This window comes from Anomaloglossus baeobatrachus, chromosome 3, assembly GCF_048569485.1.
Source record: "Anomaloglossus baeobatrachus isolate aAnoBae1 chromosome 3, aAnoBae1.hap1, whole genome shotgun sequence".
NCBI classification, from domain to species: Eukaryota; Metazoa; Chordata; class Amphibia; order Anura; family Aromobatidae; genus Anomaloglossus; species Anomaloglossus baeobatrachus.
This window is the reverse complement of record NC_134355.1, coordinates 651,023,713-651,051,109: the sequence shown is the minus strand read 5'-3', so window position 1 is coordinate 651,051,109 and position 27,397 is coordinate 651,023,713. Positions and strand designations below refer to the sequence as shown.

The 27,397-nt window shown below is 44.6% G+C and overlaps 2 protein-coding genes across 2 annotated transcripts in view; both read left to right on the top strand.

Moving 5' to 3' along the window:
- The window catches only part of LOC142297363 (serine/threonine-protein kinase SBK1-like), a 38,606-nt gene extending 17,509 nt beyond the window's left edge, over nt 1–21,097 (top strand). Inside the window, exons 4-6 of the mRNA XM_075341593.1 lie at nt 16,726–16,781; nt 20,865–20,989; nt 21,072–21,097. Of these exons, the coding sequence (XP_075197708.1) occupies nt 16,726–16,781; nt 20,865–20,989; nt 21,072–21,097 (207 nt within the window). The remainder of the gene's footprint in view (nt 1–16,725; nt 16,782–20,864; nt 20,990–21,071) is intronic.
- A 371-nt stretch (nt 21,098–21,468) lies between these two features.
- Nucleotides 21,469–25,660, top strand: LOC142297362 (serine/threonine-protein kinase SBK1-like). The gene is made up of 4 exons (XM_075341592.1): nt 21,469–21,483; nt 22,794–22,878; nt 24,503–24,705; nt 25,058–25,660. Exons 1-4 carry the CDS (start codon nt 21,469–21,471, stop codon nt 25,658–25,660), a joined length of 906 nt encoding a protein of 301 aa, XP_075197707.1.
- Nucleotides 25,661–27,397: the final 1,737 nt, after the last annotated feature.

Genomic DNA, 27,397 nt, shown 5'->3' with positions numbered 1-27,397 from the left:
CACACCAGGGGGTGGGCCAGGCGGTTGGCTCCGCCCACCAAGGAGCTCACAGCTCTGGAGGCAGGAAGAACCAGGCAGATAGAGTTTGGAGGAGGAAGTAGAAGGAGTAGAGGAGAAGCCCAGACAGGGCAAGAGTAAACAACTAAGTGAAAGGAGTGAAAGTAAGAAAGTGACAGAAGGAAAGAAAGCCTGAAGGGTCCAGCTCTGTGTAGGGCCAGAACAGCAAGGTCAGCGACGGCGGTGACTGTCTGGAGGGGGACCGTTTGGAAGTTCCTGGAAGGACCTCGTTGGCTGTGTGCCCGGTGGTCTGGAGCAGTGTTCCGAAGGACAGTCAGCACCAGGGCAGGGGCCTCTCGGACCCCGGCAAGGCTAGGAGTCGCCAAATTTGCCGAATCCGTCAGTGAAGGGGACGTAGATCCCCCAACAACCAAGTCCCGATTGACGGCAACAGCCCAACCATTACAGGGGAGACACCGCCACCGCCAGGGCACCAGTTTCCCCAGGGCCAGCGCCTGCGGGCAAAGTGTAGAGCTCCTCCGGCCCAGATTGCAGTCGGGGAGCGGGTAACCGGAGGGAATCCACCGCTACCATCAGTCAACATAGGTGCAAGGAAGAGAGACATTACCGTCACCTACCGGGAGTGCAGGTGCAGCCGTCTGTGGGACCGTCCTACCAGCCGTTGGTTTACCGTACAAACTGTGTCCACGTCTCAGGCTGAGTGAGTACCACAGTGCCGCAAGGCACAGCGCTGCCCCCGCGTCCCTGCGCCCACCAGGCCCCGCACCTCCTTCTCCATCACTGGGCCCCGGGATCACCAACCCCTACCCACGGAGGGGCAACATAACAACTGGCTGCTCCGCATCACCATCCCCGGGATCCCCATATTGAGCAGCGGTGGTGAAATCACCACAACCGTGGGTGGCGTCACGAACTATAACAATTCCCCCACACCCAACCACAAAAAACCCCCTTTTCACTCACGGGCGAGGAGTGTCGCTCGAGAAACCCCGGGATCCGGCCCACAGCTCGAGCCACCACTGAGCAGCTGCCGGACCCGAGCAGAAGGGGTGAGCGTAGTGTGCCGACACCCTCCTCCCCGCCCGCGACATGTGCGTGTCCCTGTGTGTGTGTCTCTGTCTGTCTGTCCGTGTCCATCTCTTTCTCTGTGCCTCTGTGTCTCTGAATCTGTCTTTGTGTGTATATGTATCTGTGTGTCTCTTTATCAGTCTCTGTATCAGTCTGTTTCTGTGTGTGTCTTTGTGTGTCTCTGTATCAGTCTCTGTCTCTGTGTGAGCTCTAAGCAGGTCGAATAACTGTAAAGTGTGGGGTTAAAATTTCTCATCAAAACATAGTCTGTGACGTTCCCTGAGTCACATGAGGCGTCTGTGCAAAATTTCGTGATTGTAAATGTGACGGTGCGAATTCCTTTATTGGACGGACACACACACACACACACACACACACACACACATAGACACACACACACACACTGAGCTTTATATATATATATATATATATATATATATATATATATACATATACACCCTACATATGCCCTGTACATGTCACGTATAGTGTGTAATGTAATGTAATTCTGAATATTGACCTGCCATATCCTATAGGTGTGTAATATGCGCTCTGTTAGGATTTCACTTGCTGATTCGAGTAGTTGTCACCTGATCACTCACATGTGATTTGCAATGTGTGGTCATCTGCAGAATGACGTTTCCTCCTGTTCCTCTCAAATTGAAAATGATAACAATGAGAGAAGCAGGAGACATCATCTGCAGATGTCTGCAAATCACTTGTGAGTGATTTCATTGGCAAATGAAATCCTAACAGTGTATATTACACATTTTGGGGGTTCGACCAGTCAATGTGCAGCAGAGCACGGAGAAGCCACTGGGCACCGGCCTCCCGGGCTCCTCATCCTGACTGCATCATCCTCGGCAGAGATAAAATGTGTTTTATCTGAAATGTGGAAGCATCGGAGTAAAATATACAGGCCTGCAATAATGGAGCCGGTGTCTGATTCCTTCCACGCGGGGGTCGCACTGGAGGAATCCGCTGTCAGGTTCCTTACCTGGTAGAAAATAACAGTGGAGTCTCATATGTTACATGGTGTCACTGCCGTCTGCACATCACATGGAATGGTTTAGGGGATGTTCACACGGGGCATCTTTTTTTTTTACCACAAATGTACAGCGTTTTTGTCCCAAGAGTGCACCAAAAATGCACTACGGCAAAAACGCAATGTGTTTTTGACGCGTTTTTACCGCGTTTTGCCTAATGCAGTTTTTAAGTCTAATCTATTGACTGGAAGGGTACAAAAACGCAAAAAGAACTGACAGCTGCATCTTCAAAAACGCAGCTAACAATAGATGCCCAGTGTGGACAGCTACAGAGAAATCCCATAGACTTTGCTGGGAGGAGGAAATGCATGTGAGGGGATCTGTGTGACCTCAAAAATGCTACAAAAGATGTCCTGTGTGAACTTAGCCTTAATGTTGTTATGAACGCCATTCTATCAATGTAATGCATCGTCAGCAGCTGAGGTGTATTATGGGGTTCTGCAGCCGCTGAAGTGTGTATTATGGGGTTCTGCAGCCGCTGAGGTGTGTATTATGGGGTTCTGCAGCCGCTGAGGTGTGTATTATGGGGTTCTGCAGCCGCTGAGGTGTGTATTATGGGGTTCTGCAGCCGCTGAGGTGTGTATTATGGGGTTCTACAGCAGGTGAGGTGTGTATCATGGGGTTCTGCAGCAGCTGAGATGTGTATCATGGGGTTCTGCAGCAGCTGAGATGTGTATCATGGGGTTCTGCAGCAGCTGAGGTGTGTATTATGGGGTTCTGCAGCAGCTGAGGTGTGTATTATGGGGTTCTGCAGCAGCTGAGGTGTGTATTATGGGGTTCTGCAGCAGCTGAGGTGTGTATTATGGGGTTCTGCAGCAGCTGAGGTGTGAATTATGGGGTTCTGCAGCCGCTGAGGTGTGTATTATGGGGTTCTGCAGCCGCTGAGGTGTGTATTATGGGGTTCTACAGCAGGCGAGGTGTGTATCATGGGGTTCTGCAGCAGCTGAGATGTGTATCATGGGGTTCTGCAGCAGCTGAGGTGTGTATTATGGGGTTCTGCAGCAGCTGAGATGTATATTATGGGGTTCTGCAGCAGCTGAGGTGTGTATTATGGGGTTCTGCAGTAGCTGAGGTGTGTCTCATGGGGTTCTGAAGCAACTGAGGTGAATTATGAGATTTTGCAGCAGCTGAGATGTGTATTTTGAGGTGTGCATTATGAAGTTCTAGAGAATATTACATTATTCGGTGTGGATTTATCTTACAGATTTTCCAACAAAAGTATTTGCAGCATTGCCAAATGGGTCCAGTCTGGTTAATAAAGGGATTACAATATATATGCCATAGTTCTTCCATAAACCGTGCCCCTCCCTCATGGTGTGTATGTGGTGCTGCACCTCAGTTTGTTCAGGTCATTTTAACTGAGAGGCAGCAACACATACACAGCGCCCCCCTCCCTCATGGTGTGTATGTGGTACTGCAGCTCAGTTTGTTCAGGTAATTTTAGCTGAGAGGCAGCGACCCATACACAGCGCCCCCCGTCCTCATGGCCTTGTGTGTATGTGGTACTGCACCTCAGTCTGTTCAGGTCATTTTAGCTGAGAGGCAGCGACACATATAACCTGAGGACTCTATTATGTAGAAAGCAGAGATTTTTTTCTAATTTCGTACATTCCCCTTTAACATCTGTATTTTGGACTTTTTGGTCCGGCGTACACACAGCATCACCCGCCGGCTCCATGGTGCCTTGTCTGGTATCATCTGGTACATTTATCCTCAGGATTTGTATAGTAGATGTTGATCCCACCAATGGGACTACGACCTGTGCCGCTCTAAGTGTATAGGAATTTATACCATCTCTCCACAGAGAGCAGCAGCACCTCATTCTACAGATACATGTGAGCCCCATTGGGGGGGATCCATATGTACCATCCATAATGTAATATCCACGCATACAGCATGTACGAGATGAGAAGACCCCAATAAGAATAATTTCAAATGTGGTGGAATTAATGTGGATTGAGAATCAGATTCTCCAGCACAAATCTGGAGGACTTTATTGTACATTTGAAGAAATCAATTTTCTTAGGATCTAAAAAAAATTGCCTCTGGTCCTCGTTTGTTTCCTGGGAAACTGGGTACAAAATCAGTGGGGTGGGGGCACCAAAGGGCAGTTTTGCACAGGGCGCCATTCAGGCTAAGGCCGGCCCTGGTTCCACCCCAGATGGTGGGTGAGACACTGACTTCAGTCTTAAAAGGTAGAGTCCACCTCTCCGCGGCCGGTCACCATCGTAGAAATCACACACAGTCTCTTTACAAAACAACCTTCTTCATTCATTCTTCAACCTTGACAGACATGTCCATTACTATCCTGTTCTGTTGCCGCTGTTCTGTTGGGTATTTCTTCTGTATAGCCTTCATCCTGGGTATTAGTCTTCCAGCAGCCAAGTCTAAACTTCTACTTACCCCATTTCTTGTCTCCATGGCTTCCTATGTCCAATCGCTGCCTTGGATGGCTACACTATGCGACGCACCCCAGGGATTTGGGGTACTCAGTTTCGGGCTGTATATTACTGGGATATTTCACTGGGTGGCCATTGCCCAGTTCCGTGACCCTGGGGGGTCGCTTAAAAAGGGATATTGTACAAGGAACAAATTAAAATAAAGTGTTTTTCATGACGCCGCTTGTGGTATGCAGCTATATGGGGAAAGCCGCCTCTGCAAAGTCTTCCACTGATGGGGCTGGTGGTATTAAGCAGCTTAGATGTGATGGCTGTCCTCAAGTAGTTAGGCCCCAGGGGAGGACGATGGTCATATAGATGCAGAGGTGTAGGAAGAATTCAGACAACACAGGGGCTGTGGTTTAACTTGTGCTTTACTCACTGGTTTGGAGTTGCTGCAACCCGGCTGCTGCTGGTCTCTACCAATCTGGTATTCCCTTTGTTCCAGTGCCAGTGTAGTGTACTGGTGAGCTTTACTTACATGCACTCATTTGTAGTTGGTGGGTCCCCTCCTGTTGTCTCCGTCCTGGCCCGTACAGCAGGCAGCTTGAACCTCTCTTGGATCGGACCTCTATCCCAGTTGCCAGGTTCCCTCTCTGCTGCTATGCCCCGGACACTAACGGCAGTAAGGTCCTTGATGGTCCCCTCACCGGGCAGATTGTTATCAGGTGAGCCTAAAGCGCCTTCCTGAACTAGGGCTCTACCCAGTCGGTGCTCGGTCCTGTGAGTACTCTCGCTGTACTCTCCCTGGCAACCATACTTCCTTTTACTTAGTAGTCACTTTACATTTTCTGTCAGCACATTAACTTCTGACTGACTGACTGACTTATCACTATCTTTGAGAAGATGACAGTTGTCAGTCCACTCCACTGACTAGCCCCTCCTTCTCCCAGGTTTCTGACTAGTGGATAGGACGAGTCCCAACCAATAGGTGGCCATCCATCAGGTCCATCTCTTGGCTGTTATCCAGTCTGGGGAAAAGGGCGTGGATGTGTGTGTGTGGTGGTGATCAGCACTGGTCTTCTATGAATCCGGGGTTAGATGTAGTACCCTGTGGCACCTGACACTCTGGGGCGCCACACTATGCCCATCACGAGGTGAGCAATCGGCTTGGGAAACAGAGGATACCTCTCGATTCTCTGATGGGCACAAGTTACCAAGCACCGTCCACACAACTGTAACCTCTCTGCAAAACTCACTCTCTTCCTGGCCTGTCTCATCAGCCAACCCTCTGCTCTCTGACACTCCTCCCATCCTGGCTCTGTTACTCAGCAATCAGGAATTATCTATGACTCTGCACCTACTAACACCATCTCTTAAGGGTGCTTTACGCGCTGCGACATCGCTAGTGATTTCTAGCGATGTCTTGAGCGTTAGCACCCGCCCCAGTTGTTTGTGCGACATTTAGTGATCGCTGCCGTAGCGAACATTATCGCTACAGCAGCGTCACACGCACATACCTTTTCAGCGACGTCGCTGTGACCGCCGAACAATCCCTCCTTCAAGGAGGAGGTGCGTTCGGCGTCAAAGCAGCGTCACTAGGCGGTCACCCAATAGCAGAGGAGGGGCAGAGATGAGCGGCCGGAACATGCCGCCCACCTCCTTCCTTCCTCATTGCCGGTGGACGCAGGTAAGGAGATGTTCGTCGCTCCTGCGGCATCACACATAGCGATGTGTGACGCCGCAGGAACGCCGAACAATTAGCGGCATGCACCACCATCGATATTATGAAAAGGAGCGACGTGTCAATGATTTTTGACGTTTTTGCGATCGTTGATAGTCGCTCCTTGGTGTCACACGCAGCGATGTCGCTAATGGCGCCGAATGTGCGTCACTAATGGCGTGACCCTGACAATATATCGTTAGCGATGTCGCAGCGTGTAAAAGCACCCTTTACTTTATTACCCATCTAGCTAACATTGCTGCGCTTTTCACTACACACTTAACACATTACAGTTTATACTTTACTATGAAACGCAAAAGGTATAATAAAATGCAATAAAACACCAGATTTCATTAATTGCTGCACTGCCCCCTGACCTCAATGCCGGCGCATGTGCATGACGTAGGATGCATCATGCATACAGGCTTCAGAAAAAGGACAAAGTTGTCCGAAAGAGGAGGCGCCGCACCCGAAGAATGGAGACACCCATCCGACCAGTCTGCACCGTACCGACCATTTAGGTGAGTATTGTAAAGTCATTTTTACATTCTACACAGCGGCCTGGGCTCTTATATACAGCATATTAGAATGCTGTATATAAGAGCCCACTGGTGGTGGCCGCAGCTTATTGTCACCAAATCTGATGACAGGTTCCCTTTAAACAATTTTTTGACCTGTGGTTCCAAATCTTATTTGCTTACATGTCCATGCAACTTTTGGTATATCGGGTCAATCATCACTGATCTATCATAAGGAAATGCCAGAATGTGGCATTTAAAAAATGGTGGTAGAATAAATGGGGGGATTGGAAGCGTGTTTTATTTACAGGGTCTCTGGCGCTGCTGTAACTGCTTCCAGGGCTGCTTATTCTACTTCCGGTGCCACTAATTATGACTCACCCATATGCACTGCTACCCCCCACCCCCCCCACACCAGCAGTCCTGGTGTTTATAATTGGTTGCAGTGAGACATGGCCGCAGCCTGTGTGAATGCGTATCTGACTGCAACCGATCAGACTGTCTGCAAGTCTATCATGGTAGTTATTGAGTCCTTCCCGGGATCTATAATCTCAGTCTCACTCAGATAAGAATTAATTCTCTAGCGTCCAGGCAAAACCGCAGGTATATATAAAAACTTAAATTTTACTTCACAAATAGTTAATAAAATTGGTTTGGTGCTGCATGTTAGTATAGCGTTATACTATAATACTAGCGGTTTTGGCTGGTCTAAAGGGTGCTTTACACGCTGCAACGTCGCTAACGACATATCGTCGAGGTCACGTGGTTAGTGACGCACATCCGGCGCCGTTAGCGACATCGCAGCGTGTGACACCAAGGAGCGACTATCAACAATTGCAAAAACTTAAAAAATCGTTGACACATTGCTCCTTTTCATAATATCGATGGTGGTGCATGCCGCTGGTTGTTCGTCATTTCTGTGGCATCACAGGATGCAGGAACGACGAACATCTAATTACCTGCGTCCACCGGCAATGAGGAAGAAAGGAGGTGGGTGGCATGTTCCGGCCGCTCATCTACGCCCCTCCTCTGCTATTGGGCGGCCACTTAGTGACGCCGCTGTGACGTCGCTATGACGCAGAATGCACCTCCCCCTTGAAGAAGGGATTGTTCGGCGGTCACAGCGACGTTGCTGAAAAGGTATGTGCATGTGACTGTGTAAGAGAGTGAATTATGACAATACAGGGCGAGCATTAGGACCCTGCAGAGTCTGCCTGTCTGTCTGAGCGATAAACAGGAAGTAGTTGTGGAGATCCAGGAAGTGCGAGGAGGGAGTTGGGGGTCCATGGCAACGGGTTTTTGAAAATGTAGTAGGTGAAGCAATATGGGCCTTAAAAAGTTGGTTGTAAGCCCCGGTTGGTGACCAAGAGACTTGTTGGTGAACAGAGCCAGTGACAGCATCTGAGGAGAGTGAAAGGAAACAGAAATTGCGAAGACAATACCACATCACTGTGTGATAAGCGATCCAGTTGTGCGGACCTGGGTCCAACTGAAAGAGCATCTGAGGAGAATCTGAGGAGATGTTTCCCCCCCTGACAGAGCAAGTGATTGATGTCCAGTAAGGCCGTGAGTGACTGCGATAAGAGAGACGGCGTCCGGTGTCATCCCCATTGGAAGGATTCTGACAAGCCCTGGAAAGGAGTGATCCCCAGACTGCACCCTGAGGCTACAGAATTAAAGTGCTGCACAGGTGACTCTGGCATTGGCTGATAGCTGCCAAACTTTGTTTTTTTTTTTGCAATAAGTACTTATTTTTGGCGCCAAAGTTTTATTTTTATTTTTCTGGACTTGCTGCAGCCCACGCGTAAACATACCGGTGTAAAGTTACATTGGAGTTTAATAGTACCATAGTTTGTGAGATACCCGGGTATCCCTGTGATAAGTGTATAGTCATCATTAATTTAGTGTATTGTATTATTATCTGTGATAAGTTATACTCAGTGCGCCATCTCAGAGGTTCCATCAGACCACTCTCACCTAATTTACATCGTCTTTCCAGTTTGATAAGTTTAACGTGTAGGTAAATTTGTTCCGGGTCCCAAATGTGATTTACATATACTGGGATCTCTGAGATCGGTGCATTGATTTTCGGCTAGCGCTTAGTGTGTGAAAATTATTAATGGTAATGTTTTTTAAGGGGATTTTGAGCTTATTATATTCTACATTTCATCGTAATTTGATCCCCATTTCAGTAAAATACTGTTGTTCATTTCTGCCTCAGTCTCGGTCTGTGACTCACTGGATCTTAATAGGACCTCTGGTCATTACATTTTTGGCGTAGTCGGCAGGATTCAGTGTTTGTCATGGACTGAGGCGGCGAGGGAAGAAATGATTCCACCGCATCAGCAGCCCCGCTGCTGGGTGCGGGTCTTTTGGCAGCCACGGCGAATGTGGGAGGGCATGTACCGGTAGGAGCTTTACTCCAGCACATGCCGAAATACGACGGGCGTAATATGGCGTTGCAGGATTGGGCAGAGAGGGTCCAGAGTATTCTGCGGATGTGTAATCTGACTCCCGCATTACGAGCAGAACTGGCATTGAACGCACTAGAAGGCGACGCTAGGCGGACGGTGATGTTATGACCTGAGGCTGAGAGAAGTACGTTAGAGAAAATTTTGGTACTGTTAGAGGGGAGTTCTGGAGGCCGGGCCCGTGTGACCCAACTGCGATCATTTTTCTTTAACCGCCCTCAAAAGGAAAGTGAGTCTCTGATGCAGTACTCTAATACGCTACAGGAAACATTGAATGAAGTGCAGCGACTAGACCCAGGAGCCATGGGAGCGTTCCGGGAGGTAGACCACTTGCTCCGGGACCAATTCATCACAGGGTTAGCTAACAGGCTCCTTCGGGATAAACTGTATGAGGTGGCCCGGGCTACCCCAGAAATATCTTTCTGGCAGATTTACCAGGCCGCGGTGGAAAGGGAGGCAGAGTCCATTCTGGTAGTTCAAGGGGCTGTGGACAGTACACGGCTGGAGGGAGGCGGAATGCAATTGTCAGGAGCGGAAGGACTGGTAGATGTTGTACAAGCTCTGCGTGCTGAGTTGAAGGAGCTAAAGCTGGAAGTGTCTAAAATCAGAGCTGGGTCATCCCCTACTCCCCTGGAGAGGCCACCAGCTACACCCTCTGGGATGGTGATTCCACTGACAGCCGGACCGCCCTCTTTGAATGACTCAAGCCCCCGTCCCCGGGGAGCAGTCACCTGCTGGAGGTGCGGGCGCCGGGGACACATCTCACGATACTGCCGGATGTCCACAGTCCCCGAGACTCCTCCGCCGACGTTAAACTCCCAGCCGCTGCCTTGAGGGGGCAATTCGCAGCGGCCCCCCCCTCACAAAGCCCCCAACGGAATGAGCAAGATTTGTTTGCATGGAGTCCAGTCTTAGAAGCAGAATTTGAAGGACGGAAGATGAATTGCTTGGTTGATACGGGATCTGAATGTACCATTATGCCTCTAGAAGTTTTCGAGAAATACTTCAGTCAACTAGTGGTTCCCGAAGAAGGTCGAATGATAAGACTTACTGCCGCTAACAATGGCCAGCTGACGGTGAAAGGGATCGTGTGGATGAGACTGAAAATGTTTGGTCAAGAGCTGGGTCAGAAAGGGGTAGTGCTGGTGGACCACCCCCCTAGAAGAGGGATGGAAGTGACACTGGGAATGAACATTCTGCGAGATCTAAATCATCAGATGTATGCCCGTGAGGGACCCCGTTACTGGACTCGTGCTACAGGTCACCGACCGACACAGAGAATGTTACACCGCCTAGTGCTGAACTGTGATCTGCTGAAAAGTGCAGTCCCTGGGGGCCGGGTGGGCCTTGTCCGAGTGCCATCACGGACCACGATTTCACTGGCGCCCCAACAGGAGGAACTCTTGATGTTGCCAGTGGGGGCGGCGCAGAGGCTGAATGGACTTGAGGTATTACTTGAGCCAGCCCCAGAGAAGTCCTCTTGTGCCAAGGTGCATGTGGCCCGGTCTCTGACGATTGTGAAGAATGGACGGGTGCCAGTCAGATGCATTAACGTGTTGGAGGAGGCTATTACCATTCCTGCTGGGACCATCCTAGCTGAACTGTTCGTGCCAGAGGGGAAGATGCCTGACAAAGCGGTGTTTGAATTACGGCCAGACCCACAGTCATCCTGGACATATGCAGTCGAAGTAGCAGGGCCTGAATCTCCTACCAAAAAATGGAATGGTCGTGTGATCATGGATCAGATGGGAGTAGATCGGGAGGAACTGACTTCCGTGCAACTAGAACAGTTGGAGAGGGTCGTGTGGGAACATGAAGAGGCCTTCTCGCGACATGCAGAAGACTTCGGGTGCTCACCGACGATTGAGCATGAGATTCCCACGGGGGACACCCCTCCCATTAGAGAACATTATCGTCAGATTCCCCCGACACTTTATCAAGAGGTGAAGGGCATGGTCGCCAGTATGCTCGACAATCAAGTAATACGAGAGAGCCAAAGTCCTTGGGCTGCTCCCGTTGTCCTTGTCCGAAAGAAGGATGGGACCCTCCGATTTTGTGTGGATTATCGGAAATTAAACGCGCACACTGTGCGAGACGCATACCCGTTGCCTCGGATAGAGGAGTCCCTGTCTGCATTAGGACGGGCCAAATACTTTTCAACGTTGGACTTGGCGAGTGGATATTGGCAGGTACCAATGGCTGAGAAAGATCGGGCAAAGACAGCATTTGTTATGCCAATGGGGCTCTATGAATTCAACCGGATGCCGTTCGGACTCAGTAATGCCCCGGGGACCTTTCAACGCCTTATGGAACACTGTTTAGGCGACCTGAATTTTGATTCGGTATTGATATATCTAGATGACATCGTGGTGTTCGGAACGTCATTTGAAGACCATCTTGAGAAGTTGCGCCAAGTGCTCCAACGTCTCAGTCGCCATGGCTTAAAGATAAAACCAAAGAAATGTCAACTGTTCAAGAGTCGCATAGAGTATCTAGGCCATGTGGTGACTCCCGACGGGGTGTTACCCTCAGTCAGTAAGATCTTAGCGGTACAGGGATGGGCACCTCCTCAGACTCTACGGGAGGTGCGGGCTTTCTTGGGATTGGCAGGGTACTATCGACGATTTGTGCCCAGGTTTTCACAAGTAGTGGGTCCCCTGAATGAACTTTTAAGAGGGACGGCGCTGGGTCCTCGCAACCGCCCTATCCAATGGGGGCCTCAGCAGCAAAAGGCATTTGACGAGGTGAAAGCCGCCCTAACGAGTGCCCCTTTGTTGGCATATGCCAGGTTTGATACCCCTTTCCTGTTGTACACTGACGGTAGTCTTCACGGGTTGGGGGCGGTACTGGCCCAAATTCAGGATGGCCGGGAGCGGGTCATTGCCTATGGCAGCAGGTCTTTAAGGGACACTGAGCGCAATCCGGCTAATTATAGTTCGTTTCGCCTAGAGCTGTTAGCCCTGGTGTGGGCAATGACGGAGCGCTTTGCTGAGTATCTAACGGGAGCTGAGGTGTTGGTCATGACCGATAATAACCCTCTTGCTCACTTAGAGAATGCGAAACTGGGAGCGTTGGAGCAGCGATGGGTTGCTCGCCTTGCTAAGTTTAATTATCAGATTAAGTTTCGCTCGGGGCGAGAAAACGGTAATGCGGACGCATTGTCGAGGGTACCCCTTGGATTTAGGGGAGAAAGCATTGATGACCAGCTCGAGGACACAGAGACCCCTGACTTGGGGCAGGTACCTATCTTCCGCAGTGTGGTACATTCAAGTGGGGTGGCATCAGGGATGCCGTGTGTCCTGGGAAAAATGCCATCAGATTGGGCAAAAGATCAGAACGAGTGTCCAGACATCTCGCAAGTGCGCACCTGGGTACAAAATGGGATTTGGCCGAGTGCAGAGGACAAGGCCCAACTATCCGCAGAAGGAATTAAACTATTGCGACAGTGGGATAAGTTGTGTGTGGAACAGGATCTTTTGTATCGTAAGGTGTATCTGCCATCTGAGCTGCAACACCGGTACCAACTGGTAATCCCTGTAGGGATGGGTCCGATGGTTGCCCGCGAGGCACAGGAGAAAGGAGCCCACTTTGGTAGTGAAAAGACACTCCAGTGGTTACAGCGAATCCTCTATTGCCCTGACTTGGGAGGGATGGTAGCGGAGGCATGTCGGCAATGTCGGGTCTGTGGGCTCAGTAAGAGTCCTGAGCCGCGGGCCCCTACTCAAACCATTAAAACGTCTGCCCCCTTGGAATTGCTCATGATTGATTATGTCCTGATAGGATACTCGACGTCTGGGTGCTCCTATTGCTTGGTAATGACAGACCACTTCACTAAATATGCTGTGGCAGTGCCGACAAGAGATCAGACAGCGGAGTCGGCGGCTAAGGCTGTGTGTCGTCATTTTCTCCAAGTGTTTGGGTGTCCGCAAAGGATACACTCAGACCAGGGGGCATGTTTCCAGGGGACACTAATGGAAGAGCTGCGCCGGCTGTATGGCATAGCACATTCAAGAACGACACCTTACCATCCCCAAAGAAATGGGGCCTGTGAGCGTTTCAATCGTACCTTGATACAGATGATGAGAATATTAGAGGAAGGGCAGCAGGGCCACTGGCCTGAGTACCTCCCTGAACTAATGTGGGCCTACAACAATCGATTGCACAGCACTACGGGCTATTCGCCACACATGTTGATGTTTGGGAGACCCGGGAGGGATATTGAAGATTTGAACATGCCAGATCCCTCCTCTGATTCCCCTCGGACTGCATCTGAATGGGTTCGGGAACACCAGCGGCGACTGAGAGTGGTGCATCAGGTGGTGGGTAATAGACTCAATCAGGTGTCTCATAGGGACACGAGGCCTGTGCAGACGGAACCTTTCTCCCCAGGGGATAGAGTGTTGGTGAGGGTCAAACGACCGACAGGGAAACTGGCCGATCGATGGGAGGCGACCCCATACCTGATAAAGAGACGAGTGAACCCTGAGATTCCAGTTTATGAGGTCGAGCCCGTGGGGGCAGGGGGGCTCACTCGTAATCTTCACCGTAACATGCTACAACGGTGCTGGTTTGAGGACGTGACTCCCGTTTATACGGAACCAGAGGCTGTGTCCCAAGGGTCAGGTACTCCTGATGTTTTTGAATTTGATGATGAGCCCTCCTCTGCGCCTGTTTATCTGCCCCCTGTGAATGATCTGCACCTGTGTGGAAAGAGTGTTGAGCCGGTGGAATGTCCTTCCGAGGGTGAGGGCTTGAGTCAGCCACCTGACATGAATAATGGGTCACGGGGTGTCGCACTTCAAGAGGGGGCAGCGTCACGCCTTTCCTCTGATGACACTTCTGAAGGGACTCCTGCCCCTTCGAGGACAGAATCCGTTGGGAAGGACCTTCGGAGAACCACTCGACCTACGGCAGGAATACCCCCTCAGCGCTACGCACAGGATGATTTTGAGTGGGGAGGTATGTCGAGGACGCCAACCTCTAGTGGGGTGGCATGTAAGAGAGTGAACTATGACAATACAGGGCGTGCATTAGGACCCTGCAGAGTCTGCCTGTCTGTCTGAGCGATAAACAGGAAGTAGTTGTGGAGATCCAGGAAGTGCGAGGAGGGAGTTGGGGGTCCATGGCAACGGGTTTTTGAAAACGTAGTAGGTGAAGCAATATGGGCCTTAAAAAGTTGGTTGTAAGCCCCGGTTGGTGACCAAGAGACTTGTTGGTGAACAGAGCCAGTGACAGCATCTGAGGAGAGTGAAGGGAAACAGAAATTGCGAAGACAATACCACATCACTGTGTGATAAGCGATCCAGTTGTGCGGACCTGGGTCCAACTGAAAGAGCATCTGAGGAGAAGCTGAGGAGATGTTTCCCTCCCTGACAGAGCAAATGATTGATGTCCAGTAAGGCCGTGAGTGACTGCGATAAGAGAGACGGCGTCCGGTGTCATCCCCATTGGAAGGATTCTGACAAGCCCTGGAAAGGAGTGATCCCCAGACTGCACCCTGAGGCTACAGAATTAAAGTGCTTGACAGGTGACTCTGGCATTGGCTGATAGCTGCCAAACTTTGTTTTTTTTTTTGCAATAAGTACTTATTTTTGGCGCCAAAGTTTTATTTTTATTTTTCTGGACTTGCTGCAGCCCACGCGTAAACATACCGGTATAAAGTTACATTGGAGTTTAATGGTACCATAGTTTGTGAGATACCCGGGTATCCCTGTGATAAGTGTATAGTCATCATTAATTTAGTGTATTGTATTATTATCTGTGATAAGTTATACTCAGTGCGCCATCTCAGAGGTTCCATCAGACCACTCTCACCTAATTTACATCGTCTTTCCAGTTTGATAAGTTTAACGTGTAGGTAAATTTGTTCCGGGTCCCAAATGTGATTTACATATACTGGGATCTCTGAGATCGGTGCATTGATTTTCGGCTAGCGCTTAGTGTGTGAAATTATTAATGGTAATGTTTTTAAGGGGATTTTGAGCTTATTATATTCTACATTTCACCGTAATTTGATCCCCATTTCAGTAAAATACTGTTGTTCATTTCTGCCTCAGTCTCGGTCTGTGACTCACTGGATCTTAATAGGACCTCTGGTCATTACAACTGTGCCGTAGCAATAATGTTCGCTACGGCAGCGATCACCAAATGTCGCACGAACAACTGGGGCGGGTGCTATCGCACACGACATCGCTATCGTTAGCGATGTTGCATTGTGTAAAGCACCCTTAACATGCTAAACCAACCGAATTTCATGAACCATTTGTGAAATAAAATTCAAGTTTTTATATTAGGCATTTGACGCATTACTGGCAGTTCCTCGATCCTGATTACTGAGCCACACTATTTATAATACACCTGTGTTCATTTTTTACTACAATGAATGTTTTTGTAGACCATGACAAGGAATAGCATAACAATGTATTGAACGTTTGACTTTGAGGCTCCATTTCTCACTATCCACTGCATCTTCGAACGTGAGACTCACTTCATTTTATAGATCTTCTTGGCTATCTCCTACATAAATTTGACTTGCAACTATTTACCATATGATTAGTTTTGCAGAATCTTGTCATGTCAGTGCATGGTTACTGTTTTGTTCCTTAAAATCTAAATTTTAATTTTTATTATTTTACTGGTATTCTGTAAATTCACCTTTTGGATTTTGACACTGCCTATATTCTTCTGGGCATGCTCTCATTGATGGGGAGCTATGGAGCCTGAAAGTCAAAAGTAGTTAGCCTTTTGCTCATCAGTGTATATGAAAAAAACAGCATCCGACCTTCTTGATTCGAGTACTGAGCATAATGGAACTGAATGGGATAACCTCGAGCATTTTTCCGTACAGGAGGAGAGAAGAGAGACAGACATGCAGTGTGGAGACACAAGCATTTCGCTCAAGCACCCACAATACTCAATTGAGTACCGATCACCTTGATCACCCTAATTCCTGAAAGAGTATGGCGCGGTGCTCATCACTAGTAGAGAATCCTTAAACTCATCGACATCAGGTGAGCATCTGCGCAACATCAACCAGTGTAATATATTAATTTTAGAATTCTCAGTTTGTTTTTCACAATAGCAAGAAATCAGATTCTTTTAATTGGTTCTTTTTTTGGTTTAATATTAAAAAGGGTAGAACAGTAAATGCTGAAGAATGACATAATTACTCTTTTCTTGTCAAAACGCATTGGATCGTTTGTATTGTATTTTTTGTGGATGCCAATGACTCTTACGTGATTTTTAAAGGCTGAAATAAACAGATGTTTTTTTATTTATCCCTGCCTGCGGTCTACTGGATTTACTTCTTTTTATTGTGGAATCTATCTGGCCCAGACCAGAGTTTCTCCGAGCAGACATCGTGACACACTGTAGACAGTGGAAGGGGTGAGATGGCTATTTGTCTGATTTCTGTATAGGTCAATGCTCATGGGTTTTTACTCACACTTGATAATGTTCCAGGATAACCTCTATCTTTAAATTTGTCACTCATTCCTTCCCAAGGTTGAAATCTTTATTCTCACTCACTATCTCGTTAAACCTCATATGTTGTCCGTATGGTAAGGATTGGTCCATTTTCCTTTGATAAGGTCTCTTAAATCTAAAATAAACCATCATCAGTTAGTTTTATATGCGGTGGTGGATTGTTTCTTTTGTTTTGTGAGATGAAAACCTAAATATGACATCCATTTTTTTGTATAATAGAGCAGTGTATGTTTCATATCTGTATCCGATTAAAACAAAAAAAAACACACCTAAATTCATGAAGTTTAGGTAAGGTACTAGTCTGAAGGATAAAGCTGTTGTCTGTTGGAAAATGAAGGGATACAAAGACAAGATCCTCCTTCATGGACATCATAACTGTATTTGCAAGCAACATGTTGGCACCCATGGCGGTCCCGCAGTGCTGGACATAGTAGTCCCCAAATAAAAAAAATCAATTGTTTCTCAACCCAATTTCAAGTAGAAGCAATGATTTTTATTGTATATGATGTATTGCAAAATGTACTTGTGATATAATAGAATATAAAAATACAAAGGCAAACAAAACCATTGCTTTAAATGGTGTTTCCAAGGTGTGATTTAAATTATTTTTTTTTCTTTTCACTTACAGATCACCTCTGAATTACATGATATTTACGATGGATGATGACTCATCACAGCCTTCATCTATCCTCAATTGTCTTCCACTGATTTTTTTTTTCCATATATTTTTTTTAATAAAATTAACATTTTATTATTTTTTATTGTGGGGGCTTAGATTGTTTTTGTCTCTATTACAGATGTGCTAAAAATTAGGAGCAGTGTTGGATAAATGATCTTGTGCCAGATGACTTTCACACAGAACAGATCTCCTGTGGAGAACACCATAGATCTACAATTGTAATCACTTGTTGATGTTGTCAGAGGGGCTTCACTTGTAGCCATTACCATCACAATAGCTCCTAAGTGCTGCTCTTATGTGGACACAGATTATGCTTGTACCACTCATTAATACAATGAGGTGTCTTCCATAGCCTCCAGGAGTCTCCTTCTCCCTGGAAGCCAAACATTTACATCTGCAGTGTTCTTCACCCATATTTTGAGCACAACCAGAGGTTCATCACCAATGTCTATACCAATGACCATTCAATACAAATTTTAGTAATTGTTTTTTTTTGTTTGTTTTTTTTTAAATTGTAAAATATAACATCAGTAAACTATATAAGACTTAATCACTACAGTTGTGATCAGATCAGGGAAATTAAAATTTATGGAGCTATCTATAGTATAAAAAATAGCATCTCTTTTAGATCAATCTATGATTTTATTGTAGGAAAGTCATTGATTTAAAATTATATTCATGCCTAATAGTCAAAATTGAGACTTCAGGCAAAAACAATTTGTGACATAACATTTCAACCCAATTTGTGCCGTCTCCAAATAGCTGCTCAGCAATCAGAAAATCAGCCAACTTGTGGTATCGGGGTAAAGCTTCATCCTAAGAACATCCGGACATTAGAGCGGTGCTGGACTTTCCTACTGTATTTCATATTGAAATCTTTTTAAATTGTTGCAGATTTACAAAAACCTCATCCCCATATAGCTAAAAAAAAATCAGATCTGGCAGCAGAGTTAGGAGAGGCGTCTCCCTATATGTTTATTGGCCAACCCCGAAGTGACTGCTTTATTCATAACTACCATATTAATATTGGCCGGACTCTTCACTGTCCCCCAACAGCAGATTCATGGGTAATGACGATGAGGCCTGTGGTCGGGAGAGACGGCGGCTGCTCAGCTCACACTTAGGCCCATTTCACACGTCAGTGAAAAACACAGACGTTCTTCACTGACGTGTAAAACACGCCCATGTCCCTCTGTGTGCTGTGATTCACGGCACACGTGGGTTGTCTAAGTGCAATCCGGGCTCCGTTCTCCGTGGTTCGTGATTGCACATAGAGATTAACTCACCTGTGCATGCTCCCGCTTTCCATGGTGCTGAACGCTCCTGCGGTGCAACATCCAGCCGGCGCTGACCCCCGCAGCAGCTGCTTCCGGGTCGGCTGTGTCGTGCATTCATGAATATGCACGACAGTAATGAGTCGGCTCAGAAGCAGCAGGCAGCACAGGCTGCACAGAGCGCCGCTGAAGCCGGGTGAGTAAAAATGATTCTTATTTTATATGCACTTTTTTTTCTGGCACGTATTTCACGAATCACACCACTGCGTGGTCCGTGGGACATCAGTGATGCCAGAAAAAAAACTGACATGTCTCCGTGTGGCAATCACGGACACGCAGGTACGCCGCAGGGAGACACGTTCAGTGAAAAATCACTGATGTGTGAGCAGACCCATTGATTACACAGCACAACAAATAAACACTTTTTGTCTGCTACTTGGCAAAAACCATGTGCGCCATACTAAATCGAATGCGCTGAATCCAACTCTGAAGTTAGTTTTTTTGTAGCACGTCAGGATATTAAGTTATTCCAATTTTTGTGAAAATTAAAATAAGCAATTAATAAAGATACAGAATCGTTATGTCCCACAGTTTCACAACATGTATATAAACCAAAAAACCTAAAAATCACTTATAGTAGCTTAAGAAATCGCCTTGAACTCAGCAGAGTACTTTTAAAAGTGCTTCAGGCACTTGCTTTTGCGCTTGTGAGTGGTCCTAGTGGCCCGTTGCAAAAACCAGCAGTAATCGCCCATCATGTTGGGGTTAAAGCGACCTGGGTATCTTTTTTCCATAGTAGAAATGTCCTGGTGGAATCTCTCACCATGTTCGTCACTGACATTACCCATATTTGGAGGAAAGAAGTCAAGATGTGAATGTAGGAAATGCATTTTCAATGACATTCGGCACACCATGCATTTCCTATGCTTGAAGCATATTGTCTATTAGTTCAGCATAGTTTACTGCTCTTTCGTTTCCAAGGAAGTTTTGAACTACTACTATAAATGCATCCCATGCAGTTAGTTCAAGTGGGGTGAGTTCTTTCTTGAAGATTTCATCATGGATTAGTTGGTGGATTTCAGGACCAATAAAGATTCCTGCTTTGAGTTTGGCCTCAGTTTTCAATGCACTAAACTTTTCCTTCAGATACTTAAATCCATTCCCTTGACGATCCATTGCTACTACAAAATTTTTCATTAGTCCTAGTTTAATGTGAAGAGGTGGAAGATAAACTTTAAGTGGATCGACAAGTGATTCGTGTTGAACATTGTGCTTACCAATCTTATGTTCATCTCTATTGGGCCACCGTTTAATTTTATAATGGTTGTTGTCATCTCGACTGTTCCATAGGCACAGAAAGCACATATGCTTAGTGTAACCTAACTGCAAACCAAGGACTAGTGCAACAACTTTGAGGTCAGCACAAATGTTCCATTGATGTTCTGAATATTTAATCAATTTCAGAATGATCTGCATAGAAGCATAGGTCTCTTTCATTCCAACCGCATGTGCAATGGGGACAGATGGCTTTTCATTGCCATTGTGCAACAGAACAGCTTTCAAGCTTGCTTTACTAGAGTCTATGAACAGTCTCCATTGATCTGGAAAATGTCTACAACCCAACTCTAGCATAAGCCCATTCACATCAGTACAGAAGCAGACACCATTTTGCCTGAATAGGCGTATGGCCTTTTCTAAGTATAACTCAAAATCTGGACGTGCTGTGCAAATTCTGAGTTCATATTTGGAATCAGCATGTTCAAATTAGTAAAGAACACATGTTTTACCCTCAGTAGCAAAAACATTGTTGTGCTGTGTTATAATATGTCTGCGTATGTCAGTGATTGTGGTACGTAGAAAAAAAGCACAAACGTACCAGAATCACTGACGTGTGAAACAGGCCTTAAGCATCAATCACAAGTGTGTGTTTTCCACAGATAGAACCCGCACCCATTACAGGCTATGGGGCTGTTCACATGGACATGTTTTTGTGAAACGACAGCACAAAAAAAATTTAGTAATGTCTCTATTGTGACCCATTTGGCAGATCAAACTTTGCTCATTCAAGAGAAATGGTCCATAAAAAATTACAGATGTCACTCGGATGTCATCCATGTGTCATCTAAGTGCTGTCAATTACAATTTAATGGGTTGGAGAAACTTGGGCTTTTTTTTGCATAATAGAAAAACTGATTTCCCATCAGTTCAGAATCTAACACCGGGACCAAAAATGATGAAAATCAGGTCAATTGCTCCGATGAAAAGCAGACAATTATTCTAAAAGAAAATGGAAAACTGAGGCTTTTATGGAAATATTTAGATTTTGCAGGTAATGTCCACAGTGTATTACTGCAGCAGATAAGGGGGGGATGCTGCATAAATCTGACATTAAGTCTGGGTTGTTAAATCAGTTCTGATAGAGATTAAATTAGTTTGATTGCAGAAGAAATTACAGTATACTGAATCAAAATCTAAAAAAATAAAATATATATATAAACTGCTAAACTTTTGTGTGGATTTTGAGTGAAATATTTTTGCCTCCTTTATTATCCACAGAATTTCTTGCAGATTTAATTTCAACATTTTCTAGGACATTTTTTTTTCAAATTTGCTGCAAAAAGCAAAAAAAAACAAAAAACTTAAACCCAAACTTAAAACTCTGCCATCTCTGCGGCAATGTGGATTTTGGGAGCCTCTACTCATTAGATTTATCTAGAAGGAAATGTCTGATTTCCCCCATAATGAATGGCCGATATTTGTGAGGTTAGAAGGAGCCATTCTACATTTCCACCAATGAACATTAATATAATGGATCAATCTCTGGTCCAGAGTGGTGGATTTTTTGGGCAGATGATCACTTCTCTCTGCCCCAAACACATCACTGAAGTTAGACAAGATTTTTTGGTTTTTTTGGGCAATTAGTGAATGATCTCTTCTTTCCCCATTTTCATCTAATGTGTTTGGGGCTTTACCCTTCATTGTATGAGCAGATTTACTATAGGACACATATATACAATTCTGTGATTTCCATGTAATAATAATATTAGCTGGGCAATACTATTCTACAAGATTTGCTGTCTCACTTTGTTGCCATAAACACCAACAACATTCTTCCATAGAACTTGCAGATTTATGTAATACATGGCTGACTTCTCTCTTTTGGTGAAAGCAGTAGGAGGTCAGGGAGGTGAGATGTGAATATAGGGAATAAAAGAAACTTCAGAACTAATTACAATGCCAATTAATTAGCAATACAAACAATACTCAGGTGGCGCCTCCCTGATACCATTAGGGCAAAACCAACTCCTGTATTTACATCTAACTAAATGACAATTGGATCTCCATGAATGTCCAAGTTCTAGAAGACACATTCATTAGCAATTCAATGGAGGTTTTTGACATCCAATAAGCAAATGAGGGGCATTGATTTCAATATGAGGTAGCTGCTTCTCTATATAAAGCTAAAAGTTCATGGGTCTTGTGGAATTATTCCTGATAACTTTTCTGTGGAGATAGGACCTCTCAGACTGATCCTGAGCAAAGAGACATCACTCTTTTTGGAGAAGAACCCAACGTATCATCAACTTCACCAAAACCCAACCCAGGTAAGACCACTCCTCAATAGTATACACACTAGGGATCTGTATCATGGGTTTGGGGTCTTCTTGCCATATGACCATATACCAATTAATCCTCTTGCTAGTAACATTACACCAGGCACAGATTATAATTTTCTTGTCTTAATCACCAAAATTATACAAAATAATCTCTAAATACAAACACTTCATTATTTTTATAGAATAATTTTAAAATTAATCCTAATTTTGACACTTTCTTTGAGTTACAATATCTCCATGTGAAATATTTATAATAAGAAACATAAGTTTTCAAGAGTTGTCACCCAACCTTTAACGGACTGACATCTTTCTGTTTCATTGGTTTCTAATTTATGATGGAGCTTAATTATAAAGAAAAATTCCCAGTGAACTCAGGATTGGGATCACCACATGATTTTGCATTAAAAATATTTCTTATATTTTCCTTTACAGTCCTACTGAATTTGTTGCTTGGCTTAAAGAATCCCCTATTTCAAAGCTACGATGGAGACGATCATCCAAACCGTGGAGATGCAGGAGATTTCTGAAAGCTACGATATCATCAAGGAGCTGGGCCAGGGGTCGTACGGAAGAGTCCTACTGGCACAGGACAAATTAATAAGTATGTGAACAAGGACAAAAAAAGCTTGTAATGTGTGTAGGCTGAGATACTATATGGGGTAAAATATGTATAATATATGGGGTACAATTTATAAAATTTATACAAAAACCTGATAATGAGCTTTACTGGCCACAGGGATGAGATATTTATCTGTAGATCACTGGCAGAGCTAGGTTATTTTAGTAACATCTGTTGTAAAAATGCTCATACACATAGGAGAAAAGTCATAAATACCTATAATATCACCATGGTAAGGTTATAGGGGACTCTTGAATCTGCCCAGACTTTATTTTGGCAGAAATATGTTCGGATGTGTACGGGGAGGTTGGGAGGAATAGATGTTGTCCAAACAAGTGTCGGGTCATTAGCTGCTGATAATGTTTGGGAACCTTATTCCTTCTGAGCATCTATATGTCAATAGTTCCCATCATATTCAGCTGCATAGAAAAAAATAGCAAAAATTGCAAATGTATCGTGTGTATGCGAAAAATCAGATTATATAATTTGTAGATACTACATTTGCAGTTTTTGCTGCTTTGTATAAGTGTGTGTTTTTTTTCGATAGTTTCCAATATGTTCAACCTTCTCTGTTTGCAGTGACCTCTTCTTTTAATATTCATTGTTTTATTTTATTTTTTAAAAAATCGTTCTTTTATATGTGATCTTTTGGATTACGTACTCTTTGTTCATTTACTGTAGGTTATATTTCAATTTAAGTAGAGACTTTTTTTACACCGTAAGTAACCATTATTGGTTTTCTACATTTGCCAATAGTTTATAGATACATTTCTATGTAAGGCCAAATTTATTCTCTTATGTCATACAAATTGCCATCTAAAAATATCTGAGGTGGGCACCTTCTAATGTGTTGCTGACAGAAGATATCGGAGAACACAAAGATCGATAGAGTTCAGTCTCTCAATACTTTTGTTCTCACTCGAGATAAGTGTCTCCCAGATGATGCCGGCAGTGGGTCTCATGGAGAACTCCATGGAGTAAAAAAGTATCATGAGATTAATCTCCAACCGCTCAACCTTTGTCCCCAGCTGAGACAAGTGTTCCTATGTACATGTCAGTCTGGAGAGATAGTTGTCACTGAAATTATAAATGGTGTGTATTCCTCAGGATTGTGATTTTTATGTTCCTAAAAACAAAAACAATTGTGCACTGGGTTTCTATCTTCCCGATCCTTTAATTCCCAGACCCTTGTCCAAAGATTTTTAATGACACCAAACTCCTCAAATAGTCAGCCAGATCTGCCGAATTTGTCTAGTTTGGCCAACTTTATCCCGATGTGCATGGCAGCCTTAGTCTGCGTTTCCCAGAGTCTCCTCTAAGAATACTGTTTGGTTTATTCAAATCTACATTTAATTTTGAAAGAAAAATTAGATAAGTGGCCGCCAAACACATCTGGTGTCAGTTTTATAGTAGTAAACTTGAGCTTAAATCTGGTAAATCCAAGCTGTCCCCGACCTACTATAGTGGGTCTGCCTCATAAAAGTGAGATCAACAATCAGTGGTTTCACCAACAAATATCTCATGTCTACGGTCAGTGATGATGGAATGTGTTTCTTTGGGAGATCTTGGACGTAATTTTCTTTTTTCTTTTTGTTTTTTTTTTTAGGACAACCACTGGCTATGAAGCTAGTGAGAAAGGACCAAACTCATCTGGAAACCTTTCTGAGGGAGCTGTCTTTTTCAGTCACTCTCTCTAACCACCCTGACATTATTAGGACCTACCCAATCTTTATTGGCACACGGGATCACTATATAATGACGCAGGAGTTGGCACCAGCGGGCACCTTGCATGATATCATCAGAAATCAGGTAAGAAAGGATGACACTAGATGTTCTCCTATAATATACCAACACTTTATTACAAAATACAAAAAAGTTGGAGATGGACACCAACAATCAGGCGGGGAATCGAGATACACCGGTAATAGCCAGTTAGATGACTAATGTGTATGGGGGTCTTTGGAAAAGCATAGTCTTTCTATGGGTAGAAGAGGTTTACATTTCAATGCACTGTTTGATGCTACATGATCATTACAGCAACTGTTGTATCTACAGCAACATCCCCTGTTCCAACACCAGACAAATCTTCAAAGTTTAGTATTGTTGGATTAGATAAGGCACTACACTAGAAAATCTCATGATATTGGTCTGTTTTCTGCAGGTTGTAATTCCAGAGGATGCAGTCAAAAGATGCGCAATCCAGATATCCTGTGCTCTCGACTACATGCACAGGAGAGGATTGGTCCACCGGGACTTGAAGACAGACAACGTGCTACTTATGGACAAAGACTGCTATTACATCAAACTGAGCGACTTTGGTCTGACCCAACATGTGGGAACCTGTGTGTCAGCGATGTCACACATTATCCCGTACATGGCTTCAGAGTTATGTGACTTGACAGATGAAGAATTTTTAATCTTGAGCCCCAGTATAGACACCTGGGCCTTTGGTGTTCTTCTTTTCGTTATTCTCACTGGATATTTGCCCTGGTTTGAAGCACTGAAAACGGACGCCTTGTACCAAGAGTACACGGATTGGAAACCATGTTCAGACTTTACTTCACCACCTGTGAGATGGAAGATCTTGTCAAGAGAAGCCATGAGCATGTTGGGGAATTTTTTCGCTCACTGTCCCTGTTGTCGGCATCCAGTGCATTCTGTCTCCAGCTACCTCGATGTTCCTTGGAAAATAAAGATTTCAGCACACGGCAGCCACATGGCAGATGAAGAAGAGGAATTGGAGATAAACGTTGTGGACAGCTAAACGCGTGACTTTGATAACGGACCTTGAAAGCAACACGTTACATCTTTAGACCGAAGCCTGCAATCCTGTCACAGTGATCCATGCAGAAAGCACCACACTGACTCATGGAAAGAAGCGGAAATTCCAGAAGATTTCATGGAGGGACATGGCGGGATGATCATTGTTACCAGATCCTATAGGCTAATCTTTGTGAGCCACAACTTGGGGAAGCAGAAAAAGCTTCAGCGAGTGTGAGTATTGTAAGAAACACATGTACTTTAATATAACAATTTTTTTTATGCAATTCCCAATTTTACAGAAAACTAGGAAGAGCATGCACAAATTTAGACTATTTTTGTAGAACGTAATAAGGCCATGGATGACAACATGGTTATTAAGTTTCTGTTGTAATTTTAACAAAACCTGTAAGAAAAGTTTCTGTCTAATGATGGATATTCTGCTATTTCACTCAACACTGTACTTCTCATACACACTGCAATAAGTCAGCTCACCCTTCCACCTTGTATGAGGTTCCCAGGATCAGCTCGGAGTGGCCTGGATCCGGGCAATGCAGCATTGAGAAAAAAAAAACATAGGTATCCAGCGATGCAAAGAAGCCAAAGTTGCAGACATAAAAACAACTTTAATAGATCAATGTAAAAATCTCCAGACAGACCGCACCCTCTTTTTTTTTTTTTCTTAGACCCACTTTTTTGTGGTCTGGAAACAAAAAATAAAAGGGGGGGGAGCCCATGGGCATTCGCCATTTTTTTTTTTATGCCACGGTCTGTCTAGATATTTTTACATTGATCTACTAAAGCTGTTTTTACATATACAACACTGGTCTCTTTGCCTCCCCAGATACCTCTGGTTTCTTTTCTACATTTTAGGCTGAGTTCACATGTCCAGTTCTCATCCATTTGAAATCATTTCAGTATTTTTTTAGTGTAGCCATAAAAAATTGAAAAAAAGTGAATCTTAAAAGGATAATAGAAAATTGAACGTAATACAATTTAATTTATGTGCTTGATATTTCTAAAGGGACAAACTTTTTTTAATCTGTTCTTGTTTTTTTTGTAATGGATACATTGTGTTTGTGTGCGCATGCGTGTGTGTATTAGAGAGAGTTATTTTGTGAATTGGATTACTACGAAAATGCTGTCTGTGCTTATCATTTCCAGCTTCAATTACTCTGAAGGAGAAGTAGACTAAGGAGTGATATTATTGACAGCAAAGATCAAGGATCCACCCCATCATAGATGCCAAAAAGACCCAAGGAGTGGACAATATCTTCTACAGGAACTCATCTCCACCCAGAGAAGTATTTTGATTAAATGTGAATGTCCTTTGCCAGGTTTGATGATCTAATGCTGCAAATATTAATGTATTCATGTACTGATGGTGGATCTAGTTCCATAGTCATGTACTGGTGGTAATTCTGGTGACATATGTAGTAATGGTTGTTCAAATGCAGTATTCATGTACTTCTAATGCCTCTGGTGATATATTAATATAGTGATGTTGATTGTGGGGGTGTATTCATCACTAGAACCATCATTAGTACATAAATATGAAACTAAAATCATCAGTACAAAAATAGAATGAGACGTAATCCGTATCACAGATAAAGAATTAGGTCCAGGTACTTTATAGACGGCATCTTCTGTGATTGGAGTAGTTCTTGTTTTTATTTCAATTTCTGTCTTCTCTAGATGCATTGATGACTGTTCTCTTCCATGGCTTGTCCTTACAGACTTC

What these genes read in the sequence shown, in the direction of transcription:
- LOC142297362 (XM_075341592.1), top strand. An exon ending in GGCACAGGACAAATTAATAA is followed by an intron (nt 22,879 to 24,502) that starts GTATGTGAACAA and finishes TTTTTTTTTTAG; the next exon opens with GACAACCACTGGCTATGAAG. An exon ending in ATGATATCATCAGAAATCAG is followed by an intron (nt 24,706 to 25,057) that starts GTAAGAAAGGAT and finishes TGTTTTCTGCAG; the next exon opens with GTTGTAATTCCAGAGGATGC.